At 38.2% G+C, this 15,672-nt stretch overlaps 1 protein-coding gene across 1 annotated transcript; it reads right to left on the bottom strand.

Annotated features, from left to right (window-relative positions):
• Positions 1–4,282: 4,282 nt before the first annotated feature.
• On the bottom strand, positions 4,283–5,655 carry LOC149298558 (prokineticin receptor 1-like). Its single transcript, XM_089487318.1, has 2 exons — positions 5,285–5,655; positions 4,283–4,955 (listed from the first exon to the last, which is right to left on the bottom strand). The coding sequence occupies exons 1-2, from the start codon at positions 5,653–5,655 to the stop codon at positions 4,283–4,285; spliced, it is 1,044 nt and encodes a 347-aa protein (XP_089343444.1).
• Between the last annotated feature and the right edge of the window lie 10,017 nt (positions 5,656–15,672).

Here is a 15,672-nt window from a genome sequence, read left to right as displayed (position 1 = left end):
TGTTTATCTTAAATTGCTTTGTTGGTCTTATTTTCATGATCCTCCCCATTTACTTTTTTTTTTTTTCGGGCACGTTGTGTCTCGGTTTTTAGAAAAGATCCCTCCCTCTCAGTAGCTCGTACAGTTTTCGTTAGCGCGCTTAGTACGTTTTTGTTCGTTCGCAATGTATTCTCCCCAGAATCGACGGGTGACTCGAACACCAGTTCAGTTATTTATTTTAACTTATCGGTGAACCCCTGAAGTAGTTAAGCAGCAGCGTCTCATGTTCTCGGGTGCCTCGTAGTTGCTTCTCGCACTTGCCGATCCGAGCGCTGTGCAATCTTTAGTGATCACTATTAGAGGCTTTTACGATCACTACCCTTGATCACCGATGTGTATTCCAAGTGTCCCTTATGGTCCTTGTATCGCAGGTTATATTTATTACATCGGCTTCCTTACTGCCCAATTGAGACCCAGTGGAGGGACATCTTTAGCAATTTTTACATACAAGCATGATACCGATACCATGTTCAACCCATAGATAGTATGCCAATTATATGCACTAAAGATCACTTTAAAGTCCGAGCTGCTATATGTAGTTCTTGCCCCTTCATCACTTTAGTGATGTAACAAAACCTAATCTATGCTTTTTATGGGAGCTTGTCTGAATCGGATGCTGTGTTTTGTGTATCCGGTCTTTGGATTAGATACAATGGAAAGCAGTTACATATTTTTAATGGCACAATATCAAAGATTTGAGGGCAGACATTCGGTTAGGTCATGCAGTTGGCTTTTATCTGTCAGTATATCTTTCTGGAAATAATGCGGGTAATCATCCAGGTAATCGTAACGGTTGTCATCCGTCACTTTTTAAACTGCAAGCTAAACTTCTGCTGGTTAGGGTCTGACCCTTACAACTATTGTGAACGGTCTGCATTGAAAGTGTATATTCTGTAATATATACGGACTTGTACACTACTATCTGAAAAAAATGTTGGTTACAGAAAATGTTACATGTTGTTTGTTTTTTTTCAATTTGCTGGAAAACACTTCATTACCATGCGTTTCTTCTGTTCCAGGTAAGATATATTCGGGCTCCGGCGCGTTCTCCAGTCGCGTTCGCGATAAAAATGTATCTCCTTTCTTCGAAATCGGTCAACGTCGATTTTCCCCTCCTAGTGAACCATGAATAACAGTCCTAATTATTATTTTAATATGTAGAATATATGTTGCAGTAGCTTGTGTCTTTCGCTTTTCAGCATTGTCTATTTTTTTATTTTTTTTTTTATTTCTTTTATACACATAGTACAGATCTTCCACTCGTTCTTATGTTCTTCTCTTACACACCAAATGATCTCTAAATATATTTCTACTCTTCATGAACAATTAACAATTAATGTTACATATTACTAAGCCATTGCTTTATTGGGTATTAATATATGTACGTGTAATTCAGTCCTTTCAGTAGTGGAAGGATGCGGTGGGCATTGTACAAAATGTTTAAAAAAAAAAAACTCCTCGCGTTCGAGGGGTAAAACCTAAATATTTTATTTTAGCCATTCTGTAAAACTAGGTTTAGCTAATTGCTATATTTTGATCCCTTTTCCTGATCCAGCTTGCTTTCTCAAAACACTTGTTAAACTTCTTGAATGCTTAGTCATTATTTGATTTATGGTTCGTAACTGTGTGGGTGTTTTTTCATATCGACCTTTCCCCCCCTTTTTTTTTTTTTTTTTTTTTTTTTTTTTTTTAAATGTTAGATGGAGAGTTCCAGTACTTGCTTTTTTTTTTTTTTTATGACATAATGGCAGCTATGAAAGCTGCTATGTTGTAATGTTAGTCCACCAAACTGTAGGCATGGCAGAAATACACTGTGCTCACATTGTATCCTATAAGATATACATAATGAAAGACTTTCTTTTAAAAAAAAAAAAAAACAAACAAGACGCTAAGTGAGATGTGAAGGCAGACACCAAAAATATGTAGGGAGAAAGACGAACCACAGAGCGCACATTACCAAGAGGTAGTTGGAAGTGAAACCTAACCGGTCTTTATTTTAATTCTGCTTTAGGCTGGATTAATGGTTTTGCAACCTAAGTTATTTTCATCATCAAAACAAAAACACCTATTTTATCGAGGTATATAACACAGGAATCTAGATTTGTGTTGTGGGATCACCATTAGAAATGCCCTGAACATAATGTGTGAAGAAATAACAGCAAGAAAATAATTTCCGTGCTCTTCCACATAAAGATTCGTATTGATAAGGGCCCGCTCTTGATCCAATTAATGTATGTGTTCGATTTGTTACCCAGGAGAAAAAAGGCAGTGCAAATTCCAATAATGCATAGATGAGGGGCAGCTTTGTAGGGAACAAATCGTGGATCTTAATATAGAGAAAGAAGGAAAAACATTTTTTTAAAAATCTGCCAAGCCAGTACTTTGAACCAGTCCAAAATTAATTTAATAGTTTGTTTTTTTTTTTTATTCAATTTTGGAATGTTGTAAGACCTGAGAGATGTTAATATTATTTTCTTTGTATTGTAAAAAAAAAAAAAAGTGTATAACATCATGCAATGGTTCTTGTTTGGTGAATAAAGAATTGGCTTGAATGGGGGTGTTTGCGTTTTTGTTAAAACAATTTTTTGTTTTTATATATATATATATATATTTTTTTTTTTTTTTTACTCACAGAGTCCATTGCACACCATTCCAAATGTTCCAAGCCCGGTGCTAGTAACCAGCAGTTTCCATATAAAACACTTTCAAAAAGATGGTCAGCACTCAATTCAATAAAATGAAAATGTCAATTTAAAGACCTGGAGTGCTGACCATCTTTTTGAAAGTGTTTTTTATATATATATATATATATATATATATATATATATATATATTCATTCATTCAGTTTATTGGACTACAGTGTCTAATCTGCTATTTTGTGGGTTGCATGGAGTTTAGAATTTCTGTGGTGGATATGTTATGAGGAGAAAGGAACCAACTTGCATTTCACAGAAATGCAGCCCTGCAGAAGAAGAAAAAAATACATCTTAAAATAGCTACCATTAATGTAACAGTATGGAGGCTTACAGAGCTGGAAAAAAAACTTTTACTAGGCTCACCTTGCACTCGCTTACCTGGGAGAGCAGACTGGTTTCAATGGCTATTAAAGGTGCTGTTCCACCTAGAGTACCACTAAAAAAAACCCAAAAAGTGCTACATTACATAGATAAAAATAAACAAAAGATATCTGTCATTCCTTTTTTTTTTCTCTTTAAAACTCCCTGTAAAAGTTGTTTAGAGACAGTCCTGTCTTTTGTGTGTTACATCGCAGCAGTCTGACCACCTATGGCCAGTCCCACTGGGACTGCAAAGCTTTACAGATCCTAATCGGGGGGGGGGGGGGGGGATGTCTAACGGCTTCTCAATGGATTTGTATAATTTACATGGGTCCAAAAACATCAAGATGTAAGGGATGTTTCTTTTTATCCATCTTTTTCCCATACCTGCCATTTATATTATATTATATCATTTAATGTCTATGCCCTATATGGTAAGTATTGGGGCATTCAGGGGTTTCAAGCAGTCCTGTTTCCACAGATGTACAAAATCAAGAACCTAGCCATACAGTCTTTACAATCATTTTATTGGGGGGGGATTACTAATCTAGGTGTAACTGAGGACAGAAATAATCAGATGGAGCCCGGCTATAACAAAACTCAAACCTTTTACACATGAATATTGCTCTTAAGTTAGAAGAAAGTTCACTGTATACGTGTTTGGAGAGGAAAACAAATGTTCCATTCCTCATGAAATAAGGAATAAAATGACATATTCATTGACAGAGTATACATAATATAGTTATCACGTTTAGCATGTCCCTTACCTATACATGTGTACCTAAATTAAATGCAGCCATTACACTACTGCCGCTGGCAATCACAAACTTTGCACATAACAGTGAACTACTTGACAAGCAGTGATGGTTTGACATTGATATGGCAGACATCACACTTGATACTAACAATCAGATGGGTGTATTCACTAAAGGGAGAGTTATGGTTTAAGTTCCTTCACTTTACTATCCATTGTGAAGGTTGAACCCTGGTGAGTCTTTGTTGCAGAACAATCATGGCTGGCTGTGTGTGATGCATATTTTAATCAGTGAGATTTCTTCAAAGTAATGCATTCTGTAGGCTCAGTTCAGCCAATCTGACTGAAGAAGCCTAAGCGTGTTGGCCCTTCCTAATGGATAATAAAGTGAAGAAGTTGAAACCACAGTTTTCCTCAGACTCCAGAAACTTTTCAAACAGGTGTTGGATGGGTCGATGTTTTGCATTCATTTAATGTAGGTTTTCTTTCCAAAGAGATGGTGGTTTTCTCCCAGGGACTAATCAGTTTTTTAAAGCAGCAAATGGTATTTCTTCCAGTTACAAAGAAAATTGTGTTAAAAATGCTATTGCTGATAGCAATGCATTCCACTATATAGTAGAGAGCAATGGCATGTCTTTCCCGTAAAAGAAGGCCAGGGAAGAAATCTCTGACGATGGAGTAGCTGTAAAATGGTGACCAGCACAAGATATAAACCAAGAGCACAGCGACTAATACTAAAACAGTTTTTCTCCTTGCGTGCAAGCGACCACGAAGCTGATCTGTCTGCACTCCAGGCAGGTCCTTGAACCAAAGCTCATGGCAGATGCGAATGTAGCAAAGACTCATAATGAAGACTGGAGCCACAAACTCCACAGCCAACAGAAAAAGTGAGTAGGTTTTATAAAAGAACGCCCTTTCAGCTGGCCAGATCTGTCCACAAAAAACCTTGCCTCTGGAGTCCTTTGGTGCATCAAAGATGGTTTCCGTGGCAAAGTAGGCAGTGGGCGCTGCAACCAAAATAGAGGAAAGCCAGACCAGAAGCAATACTTTGCATGCTGTCTGTAGCCGCATGCGTGGCTTCAAAGGGTGTACAATGACAACATACCTTGGAGAAACAAAAATAATAGTTTAGAACAATAATAATGCCTAGTGTGCCTTGGGGTAAGTCTAGCTCTGATCACTCTTTCTGATATTAGTCATTTACCTATTGCTTCATTTAGATTTTATATGTTTCACATTCTTTAGAAACTATTGTTTATTGATTTTTTTTATAGTGCCATCATGTTTCGCATCAATATACATTGAAATAAAGTTTTCTTCGCATTGGTTCACATCTCCTCAATATAAGCCTCTTTTATGCATCACTTCCTCCGCCTTTCTCCTTATGTGATATAATGTTGTTCTTTAAGATTTTTGTTATGAGCCACAGCTTACCTGTCCACTGCAATTGCAAGAAGAGCATTTGTGGACACGTAGAGCGACAACATCCTCAGATAGCTGACAGAAGAGCAAATAGCATGTCCAAAAGCCCATGACTGTTCGCGTACCACATAGTAGTCCATTTCAAAGGGACAGCAGACTACAGCAACAAGAAAGTCTGACACTGCCAAGTTGACAATCAAAATATTAGTGATGCTACGTAACTTCTTGTTCATGATCAATGTCAAAATAAAAATCAAATTGCCTGTTCCACACACCAGCATAACACTAGCCAGTGTGACACCAATGAAGAGCCTAGCCAATAATTTTACTTTACTACCTTTTTCTAGACCTTCCGCTCCAGATAAGAAATAGTCATAGTCCATACTTCTGTTCCATAAATTACCCATGACAGTAGAACTGTAAGAAAAGGGCCTTTCTTCCATTTCAGCTATGTCCATGTCCTGTAGAAGTAAGCACATCAGGGACATCACTCTTACAACTCAAAGAAGATAAGACAGATTAGAAATATCCAACTCATCTGAAAGTGTCGGGATTCGGCCCCAGCCCTGTAAGCTGCCAGGCGTGGCCGCCCCTTTAAGAGGCCTGCCTGGAGTTGAACTCTGTACAGCTTGCTGTCTTGTTTGTTTGTGTCTGTATTTTATGTACCGTTGTCCTCTTTCTCTTATACATCTGAGGATCTCAGCTACTCACTCCATCCCCTGTGTTCCTTGCCTTGTTGCCTGTTCTTTGTGGCGTCCTGTACCATGTATATAATCCATGTTCTGTGTATTTATGTTCTGCTGTGTTTGGTTATGTTATATCTATACCTCCCTCACCTGAAGCCTATGCTATCACCACACCTGTCCTAACCAACAGGCTTTATTACGCTGCCTCCCTCACCTGAAGCCTGTGCCATTCACACCTGACCTAATGGACAGACTTGATATTGCTGCCTCTCAGTAACAGAGTTGTAAATTACTCTGGAGGTAGAGTTCATGTCTGGCGCTGGCATTTACCATTTTGCCAGCCTGTTACCTGTTTGACCCGGACTGCCTATTGGATTTACCTTTTTGCCAGCCTGTTACCTGTTTGACCTGGACTGCCTCTTGGATTTCCCCTTTTTGCTTGCTGCCTGTCCCAGACCCTTTTGGATTCTTACCTGGACTATTCTACCTTCATACTCCCCAGCAGTCTGTATACATGATATGCCTCCTACTCTGCTACTTATGGTGAGATGTATCTGCTTTGTTTAATATACCGATATCCAAACATTCAGTTTTTGTCTTGTATGTGAAGTGTGTGTCTATCACTGTGTGCGTTCTTACACTCCTGTGCTCTGGACTCCCAACATCCAGTAAGGGCTGAGATGATGAACCTGACAGAATATCCAAATGTTATAATCTAAAAAATGGCCCACTTTGTCTGGTCTCTCATGTTCACTTATGGTGATGCACCCATTAAAAGGGGCAGTCAAGCAGTTTTTATGTAGTAAAGCTCAGCCAAATGCCGACAGATGTATTGGCCAGCCACTCTGGATCTCCAAGTAGAACAATCTCTGAATCTGACCACTTGTGTTTTCAATATACTTTTGGGTTTATTATTTCAAAGAAAACATGTAGACTCCACACAACATATCCATGTTACTGCCTTTTATACATGCAAATTAGCTTAAACAGGACAAATTAAATGTACATTATGCCAGCAATACTATAAAATATATATATATATATATATTATGTATAACAAAAAAATTATACAAAATAACTGTAAGGACTGGCAAAGAGTTGACAAATTATATGAAGTAATGCGACAACAAATACAAACATATTTTGGAAGTACACCACACTAGCGCTAACTTAATTATTTGGATCCTGATCCAATAAAATATAGCGATGTTAAGATATAACGTACTGGTAATATATATGTAATAATAAGGTAAAACTAAATTCTGATAACAAATATGTGCATATTATACATATTTAATATAGAACAAAACTGTATATGAATATGTGCTTGTGAGTGTCTGTTTTAACTGTCTAATGATATAGCATGAACAATCCATATAAAAAATGCATGCAGAATATACAGTCAACTTACCTTGATGTAGTTAACCTATAGGTTGTTTGCTGATTGTGGTGCATTAAGGATAATAGAAGTAAAAATGATTGGTGTGTGTATAAATATGTAAATTATTACATTTTGATCTCAGATAAATAATGCCAGATTTGGATGTGCAATATTTAGATTGTCAGCCTCCTAGATCCACAAGATCATTCTTGCTCAGTGTCTAGTGAGAAGCCGTCGGATCGGTAGTGGAGGTGGACTGAATGTGCAAGAAAAGGAGTGAGGACTTTCATTGGCTGATAATGACAGATTTTTTTCAATATTAATGCCTTCAGCTGTGTCAGAGCATATTTAGTCATATCACTCAAGATTGTAAGCTTGCGAGCCGGGCTCTTTCCATCTGATGTATCGGTTTATCTTAGTCTATCAATTCTCGTCTTGTCATACCCCTTGAATATATGCATTGTATTAAGCGCTGTGTAAATTGTCGGCGCTATATAAATAAAAAATAACTACTGCATGCTGTCTGATATTGGTTGATTCTTATTTGTGTCCGTTTTGGTGGCATGTGTGCACGCATTTAATTGACCTATGTCCTTTACTTGAAAACTATAGGCATTGTCTTGCATGTGTAGCATTAAATAAGATACGTTCCGTTTGAACATAGTTATTTGCAAAAGTAATGATTAGATTTTCCTTACATCATATATAATAAAGCAAAATGTAACAGTACCTATTGCCAGACAGTTTAGAGATTAGTGTCGTTATTATTTCATACAGTAGCAGAATCCAATTGGAAATATAAATCTAAAAAAAACCAAATACTTTTTACTATTATGCATATGGTGAATATAAATGATTAGGTGCCAACTTAAAGAAAGATGCAGCATTAAAGATTTTGTGTGCAAGTACTTAGTGGAACATGACTTCCCGTATGGCCCATAACAGTATGGGGTTATGTATAAAATTCAGTTCTAGTATAAATGAGATACAATGCATAGCTGTTTGAATCTGCCACTGCTTTAGAACGTAACTTGGATATCAATGTATTGTATGCCCTTCTGCCCAGGATATGTACCACTGCAGTGTCTGAAGTTTCAATAAATCAAGAAAGTAACCTCACTGATTATGGAGAGGTAGATTAATGGAACAGGCTCTTATTAGATGCCGTAGAGACTAATACACTGGAGGGAAATTTAAACGTGCATGGGGTAGGCATAAACCTATCCTGAATCTACGAAAAGATCGATCAAAAGACTGATTAAGACCTGAGTCTTACATCGGGGAAAAATGGGCAGACTAGATGGGTGGAATAGTTCTTATCTGCCCTCAGCTTCTATGTTATTAAACTATAATTACTTAGGGTAAGTTCACCATTTATTTTACAACTCATAATAAAGTCAGTGAATTAAAACCAAACTCTGGTTTCGTTAATAAACCACCTTTTTGTAAAGAGCATTCTATGCAGTCCGCAATGAAGATAAATGTTAGTCCAGCAAGCATGCTTTCTAGAGAGGGATGCACTGACTGCAACTTGGGATTTTAATAGGCATTCTTTATGAGATGAGTTAAAGAAATCCCCCAGCCCTACTTTTATATAATATGCACATTGGATCCATTTGTATGGACAAATCAAAGCAGGCATTCTTTAGTTATAGTCATTAGAAAGGGATACTTCTGTCTAATTTTAGTCCCCCTTCCTGGTTGTGTGTACTTAGAGGGTCCTATGAGATGTATTTCAGTGACAACAGAGGGATATATGGGTGCTTTACAATAACTATAAACCATGTAAAAGATGTCAAGCAAATATAGAGACACAACACAGATCGACTGTAAAAATGTATATGAAGAAAGGAACACATGCAGAACTGAGAATCATGACGTGACAGTGACTGAGATAGAATCACAGTGACAGATAATTACTAAGGTAATATTCTCATATAAAGGTCCCTGTTGTTTCTGTGAAATGTATGATTCAAGGCATACAGCACCTGAGCCCAGACAAGACCTTATTAAAGATTTCCATACAGTGATTAATAATCAGAATGCATAGCCAGGAAATAAAGTCTGCCCCCAAAAGAGCATAACCGTCCGGTTATTATTTACACAATTATGACATCCTATTTTAACTGTGTGTGTTTCATCCAGTGGAGGTACAAGCTAGTCATAGCAATACTGGGTCATAACAATCATATAGCAACCTTAAAATGAGAGTTTCAAGGTTTTATAGAGATAAACTACAGAGATCTACTCTCCTACTCGATCCCTTCGTTCTTCCCATGGACTAAGGCCTCTCCTCCTTTACTTATCACCTCTTCCTTTTCCCGTCTACAAGATTTCACTCGAGCTGCCCCATATCTCTGGAATCTACTCCCAAGGAACCTTCAGCATTCACCCTCCCTCCTGACATTCACGAAACATCTAAAAACCCATCTAAAAATTCCAAGAAGCATACCATCTTAGCTGCTAGAACTTCCTTGTCATCAATACAATCGCCACACTATCTTTCACCCTATCTCTGTGCCTTATGTTTGTCACCCCATTCCCTCTAGATTGTAAGCTTGCGAGCTGGGCTCTCTCCACCAAATTTATCGGTTTGTCTTAGTCTGTCAATTCTTGTCTGTATTAAGTGCTGTGTAAACTGTTGGCGCTATATAAAAAAAAGATCATGATGATGATGATAATAATAATAATAAAGAAAAGTCTTTAGTCCAAGAATCCCACTTAGCCATAATGGACCTGAACGTGTGTGAACCCAAGCTAAGTCGGCTACTGAGCACACTAAGAGCACATTCCTCTCCCACACATACAACGTGCTTGTGTAGCACTGCTTAAGGTTTCATTTTTAAAAGAGAGGCTGCTTTTCTTAGTTTTAAGTTAGTATCTTCCCAAAACCAAAAGTACATCTACAAATATGAAGGAAAGTTGCATGTCCATTGTATGGCTAGAAGGGGTCATGGCTAGAAGAAGTCAATACTCCTGTAGCTATATGTGTAAGGGCCCGAATGTAAATTAAACTAACTTTATAATTTTGTCTTTGCAATATATGTGCAGGTTCTTTCTTTAACTCACACGGCCAACCTTGGTACTTATTTGTACAGCTGCAAACAATCTTTAATGGCTTGTGCCATCTTTTAGACAACTTGTACATTAGACCTGACACGTAAGGGGTTAATAAATCAAGTTCACCTTCTTTCCTTATCCCCGGTATTGCTATTTTCTTATGTGTATTTTCCAACAGGGAAATTAATTCAACTCTTGAATGAGGAAGACTCATATATTATATGATATGCACAAGGTTGTTACTGGCCTGTGATGGAAGAGATGCAGGGCTAAATGTACATGTTTGGCATTCCTCTTCAAAAGGTCTTAGGCAAGAGGCTACCGAAGGACCCTTGGTCTTTGCTCCTCTCTAGATCTTGCTCTGCGCTGACATGCCATGCTTTAGGAAATAGCTTTTGCTGCCAGGAGGACCATAGTGACCTTTTGGACTCAGCTGATGGCTCACACATTGACATTTACCACGGACAAAATCAGTGCGGTTTTATTAACGGATTAGCTCACCAATGTAGTTTTTGATGTTACACAGCCCTTCTGCAGAAGGTTGAAGAATCCACAGCTCAATACAAAAGGAAGTGCTCTTATTGTCATCATTGTGACATAGCTGAAATCTCAACCGTAACGGGGTTCAACACGGTGCATCCACACTAATCCTTTTTTTTTTTTTTTTTTTTCTTTTCAGTATAATGAGTGCTAGTTCAGCAAGGTTTTTGTTCTTACAAAAGTTCTCCCACAACAATGTAACCTGTAAAGTTTTCAATTGAGCTTTCTAGAGTGTTCATATAAACCTTTATTCCTGGTATGGTACCTAGTGTTGTGTGCTTAGCTAGCTAGTGTTGGGTGAGTCGGTATGTTCGGAAACATACTTGACCTTTTCCATGTGTGTCCTTCCTTCCTGGTTCCTTCCATGTGCACAGTCTTAGCAATGCTTCTCCGAACCAAACAGTGGACCAAACTGGGGCGAGATCCTCCAAAGAAGTCAGACACCCTTTGTGTGAAGCTGCATATTACTTGGACCTGTATATTGCCAAAAAGTGTCTTTTTTTTTTTTTTTTGTTAATATGCAGCTTCCTTACTTACACAATGACATTAAAAACAGCAAAATTGTGGTTAAGAACAGTATTTTTGCCAAGCATTTGAGTGATTGACCAAGAAATATATTTCTAATGCTGCATCTGGTTATAAAGGTGTTATTTTCAGCAGAGGAGATACAATATCCTGTAAATAATAAAAAAAAAAATCTTGGTTGTTATACCTTCTGTTGCGTGTATTGCCAAGTTGGGGAAGTGATCACATGACTATAAACTTATTGTAATCTGGCAACATACAAATATAATTGTAAGTCTAGTAATGCTGGGACATTATGATCCCAGGGGAAATATGGTTAAAGATGATCATGGCCCACAATAATCCTATTTCCTTAGCGCATCCCCAAGTCGAGACACGCAGGATTTCATATTTCATATTGATACAGAAACATTAATCACTTTGTCTTACCGAAAATTATTATCAGTAGCTGATGTTATCATCTTTTTGAAGTGAAATGTAATTAAAGTTGTGATGTTAGGAGACAAAGTATATGACCATAAACTAAGAATTCAAGTAGAAATAATATTTATTTGAAAGCTTCTGTTGTCAATAAAGTTTGTTTTAAAATGAAATCTTCGGCTTACAGAATGTATACTTTTGGCCCAGATGTGATTTATATACCCAAGTGTCTCTTGATGGATTGGTTTAACCATGGTTAATTATTGCTATGATGGGTTGCTTTCATTTTAACAGAAGCGCACATATACAATCCTATACCTGCAATCTGTGATTTAGGTCTTTCTATGACCTATGTTACAATGTAACAGAGCTACGAAATCTGCTGGCGCTATATGAATAAATGTCATGTATGTAATAGGGTGAACTGATGCTTAAGATCCTGTTTAATAATAATAATGTTGTTGTTGTTGTGTATATAGCGCCTTTCTCCCAGTGGGACTCAAAACATTTTTAGCGCATGCTCTCGGAATTAACCAAATAAAAAATGTAGCTGGTCTGCAGAGTTTCGTAGGAACCAGGTCACAAAGATGGACACAACACTCCTGGTCAGGATGCAGAACAGGAACATACTTTATTGGGAAATATTGGTGGTGGTAGTGGGGGGTGTATTCATATCTCCAACCTTGGACATGGAGACCAATCAAATTGCAGAGGGATGGGAAGGAGACATCAAACCAGCCAATGGATACACAGTCAGGGGGAAGTACTGTGGGAGTGACCCATCTCAAAAGATTGAGTTGATGGGGCTTCAAGTAGGCTCACCAATAGACAAAACCGTCTCTGCTGTGACATGGAGGAGCAATGGAATTGGTTCAATCAAATCTTTGGATTTAATGAATTTATGGATCACCCTAGGGGACTACAGGCCTGGTTCCTTCCTATTGGTGTTCCCTCACACACTTGATACCATCCAGCTAAAACTATGGTATATTCCAAGAAAGAATATACATATACTTGATTATGAATATTCTTGTTCTTTCCAGGCACACAAAAGAGCTCTCGGCAAAGTTGGTCTGGTGGGAACATGACTGCACGTGTTTTGGAGACCCAGACGAAGTAGAACCCTGGTGGTAGCTCAACAATGGGGGCAACAACTCTAATTGTCCTGAACCAGAATGATTCAATGGTAAGGTCTCTGAGTCTCCAAGATTTCCCCAGAAATTCCTCTTTCAATCTCCCCCTACCTTCCGACCGCTTCCATGTCCCTATCACCTTTCTCACAGCCCCCCTTTTTATCTTGCCTCTGTCTTCTTTCTTTGTCCGCTTCCCCATGTGTGCAATCTGGGTGCTAGGCAAGTCCTATGTGGGCAATACAGGTGGTGGGGCTGGCCTTTGGGGGAGGCAACCTTTTATCTATGCCAGTTACATGAATCAGTGAATACTAGTGTGCATTTTTAAGTAGAAATTAAAAGTAGAAAGTAGTATTTTGGTAGTTTTCTGTCTTTTTTATATCATACTATTGAATGTGTTTGGTCTGTGATGAATCAATGTTTATATTCTTTGTGCATTCTTATGGGGCAACTTTTTATAGTTTGTTCTGCATTCATGGTTTACCTAGTCATTTTATATATTTAAATTGGCCCCTCACAATGTATAATTATTGTACACTTTTTACCTACAGCTACTTTGCGTAAAAACTAGGAAAGCAAATGGCCCAGCACATAAAACTAAAAAGTGACATTAATATACTGATGTGATATTGGGCGTTATGCTGTATGTCTGGATGAGTATATAGTGATGGGAGTTATAATGTTGCGGTTGTGGTTTTTGAAGTTATGATATAGCACTCCGTATATCCCAGGCTCAGTATACATATATTGATGGGAGTTATATACTATACCACTGTCGGGCTCAGTATATATTGATGTGAGTTATGTTGTACCACCCGCAGTGTCAAAATCAGAATAAATCACTGGGTTTGGGGAAATTTGTTTCATTTAAATAACCTCTGTATAGATAAAGGGGGGGGGGGCATTAAGTTTCTGTTTTTTCCTCTGGGGGGAAAAGGAGCTTTAAAGTCAGTCACTGACACATTTAGTGTAATGCTGTTTGGGGGGCAAAGATGTCACTGATGGCCCGTTCGGGACCTAAATGGCACTGACAAGCAGTTTGGAGATAAAACTGGCACTGACCAACTGTTTGGGGCAGAGCTGGCACTGTGGGAAGTGACTGACATGTTACATAGTGAAGTCAGGGGGCCCAAAGAGGTGGAGTGGTTGCCATAGAAGATGGGTGTGGTTAGAGGGGTAAATAGAAAAACTGCAGGATGTGTACTACTATGTCCTAATGTGTTCCAGCCATTTCTTTAACAGTTCATCCATGTGGGAAGCCATTAACAAAGCCATTCTGTTGTAGCCTGTTACATCCCAAGCTGTGTGCTAGCCACCTTCTGAAACCAGGCTCCTGCAGTATTCGAAAGGAATTTAAACACATTGGGACTACTTTAACAGATCTGCAAGCAAGCTTCTTAGATCATATTTTGTATAATTGTGTGTTTTTCGTGTATATGTACAAAATATGTATTTTGGGGAGACTTCTTTTTTGGCCAAATGTTGGTATTTACCTATTGAAATGTCTCCTCCCCCTCTGACCGCCTACAAGCCATAACTCTGCCCCTTTTTAGCTAAAATAACTTATTTCTCCTCTCTTGTAGCCTTTGTTACATCCCAAGCTGTGTGCTAGCCACATTCCGAAATCAAGCACCAACCCATAAACCGCTCAGTTAGTTGAACCCTCAGTAATGTTTATTTGCCTTGAGCATAGTGCTGGATACCAGAGGACTTACCAGGATGGGCTACTTAGGAGCTCTTCCTCTTCTGGTGCAGAGGTTTCACACGTAGCAGGGCTTTCTGGTCTTTTTTTATTGATGTTTACCTACATTGCAGTAGCCTCTGGGAGATTCACTGCTTCTCTGGTTCACCCTCTTTCCCCAAGAAGGGGTAACATTACCCATGTGTGTCCACCATTGAGATGATCATTAATGAATTTAGTCAGTGTCTGGTTGGGTCATAAAGACTGAGCCATTCTACTATTTATCAAGGGGAGTAATAGGATAAGGAGTCAGGGTGTCTGGTAGATTGGGATAAGATAACAGCGCAAGAGCACATACAAATTGCCAATATGGAGCTGCCTAAAAATATTGTGCAAAAAAAAAAAAGGCACACTTATTTAAATCTTATAGTCGTAATAAACGCTTTCATGGAGGTTTCTGCCTTTCTTGCTGTTATGGTGGCTAAATCTTGCAATGTAACTGTGGGCAGCTGAATTAGTAAGTACATCTAGTGCTCAAGGGTAAGAGGAACATTCTACATATTAAACCATGAGGTTTGTATTGTTCGCAGTATGACTTGTGTTGGTACACCAAATAAACTTCATTTCTGATCTCTTCTTTTTCTAGCTGACCCTGGAGCCTGTGTTTTCTGGCTTGATACAGCCAACAGGCTGACAATTAAGCAAAGACAAGGAAGTGGCAGAAGTCATGATGAAAATTGCAGTGGTGCATTTTAATTTGGAGGACAAAATTAGAAAATACATATCTAAAACTCAACTTGTAAAAAAACACATGCAAATTTCCGTACATATGGTCTAATAGTTTATTTAACGTAAATTTCAAAATTCAGCAGGCTTTGTCACAACAAGAATAATGACAAGAGTTTAACCATAACCTCCTATGTAAAAGGTTACAGTTGCCTTCAATACTGCATGTATTTGCTTTATGAGACTCCCTC

The sequence above is a fragment of the Sceloporus occidentalis genome, unplaced genomic scaffold (assembly GCF_023333645.1).
Source record: "Sceloporus occidentalis isolate IW3139 unplaced genomic scaffold, rSceOcc1.0.p SCAF_32, whole genome shotgun sequence".
Classification (NCBI taxonomy): Eukaryota; Metazoa; Chordata; class Lepidosauria; order Squamata; family Phrynosomatidae; genus Sceloporus; species Sceloporus occidentalis.
Note: the sequence above shows the minus strand (reverse complement) of the source record. Positions and strands in the feature narration are given on the sequence as shown.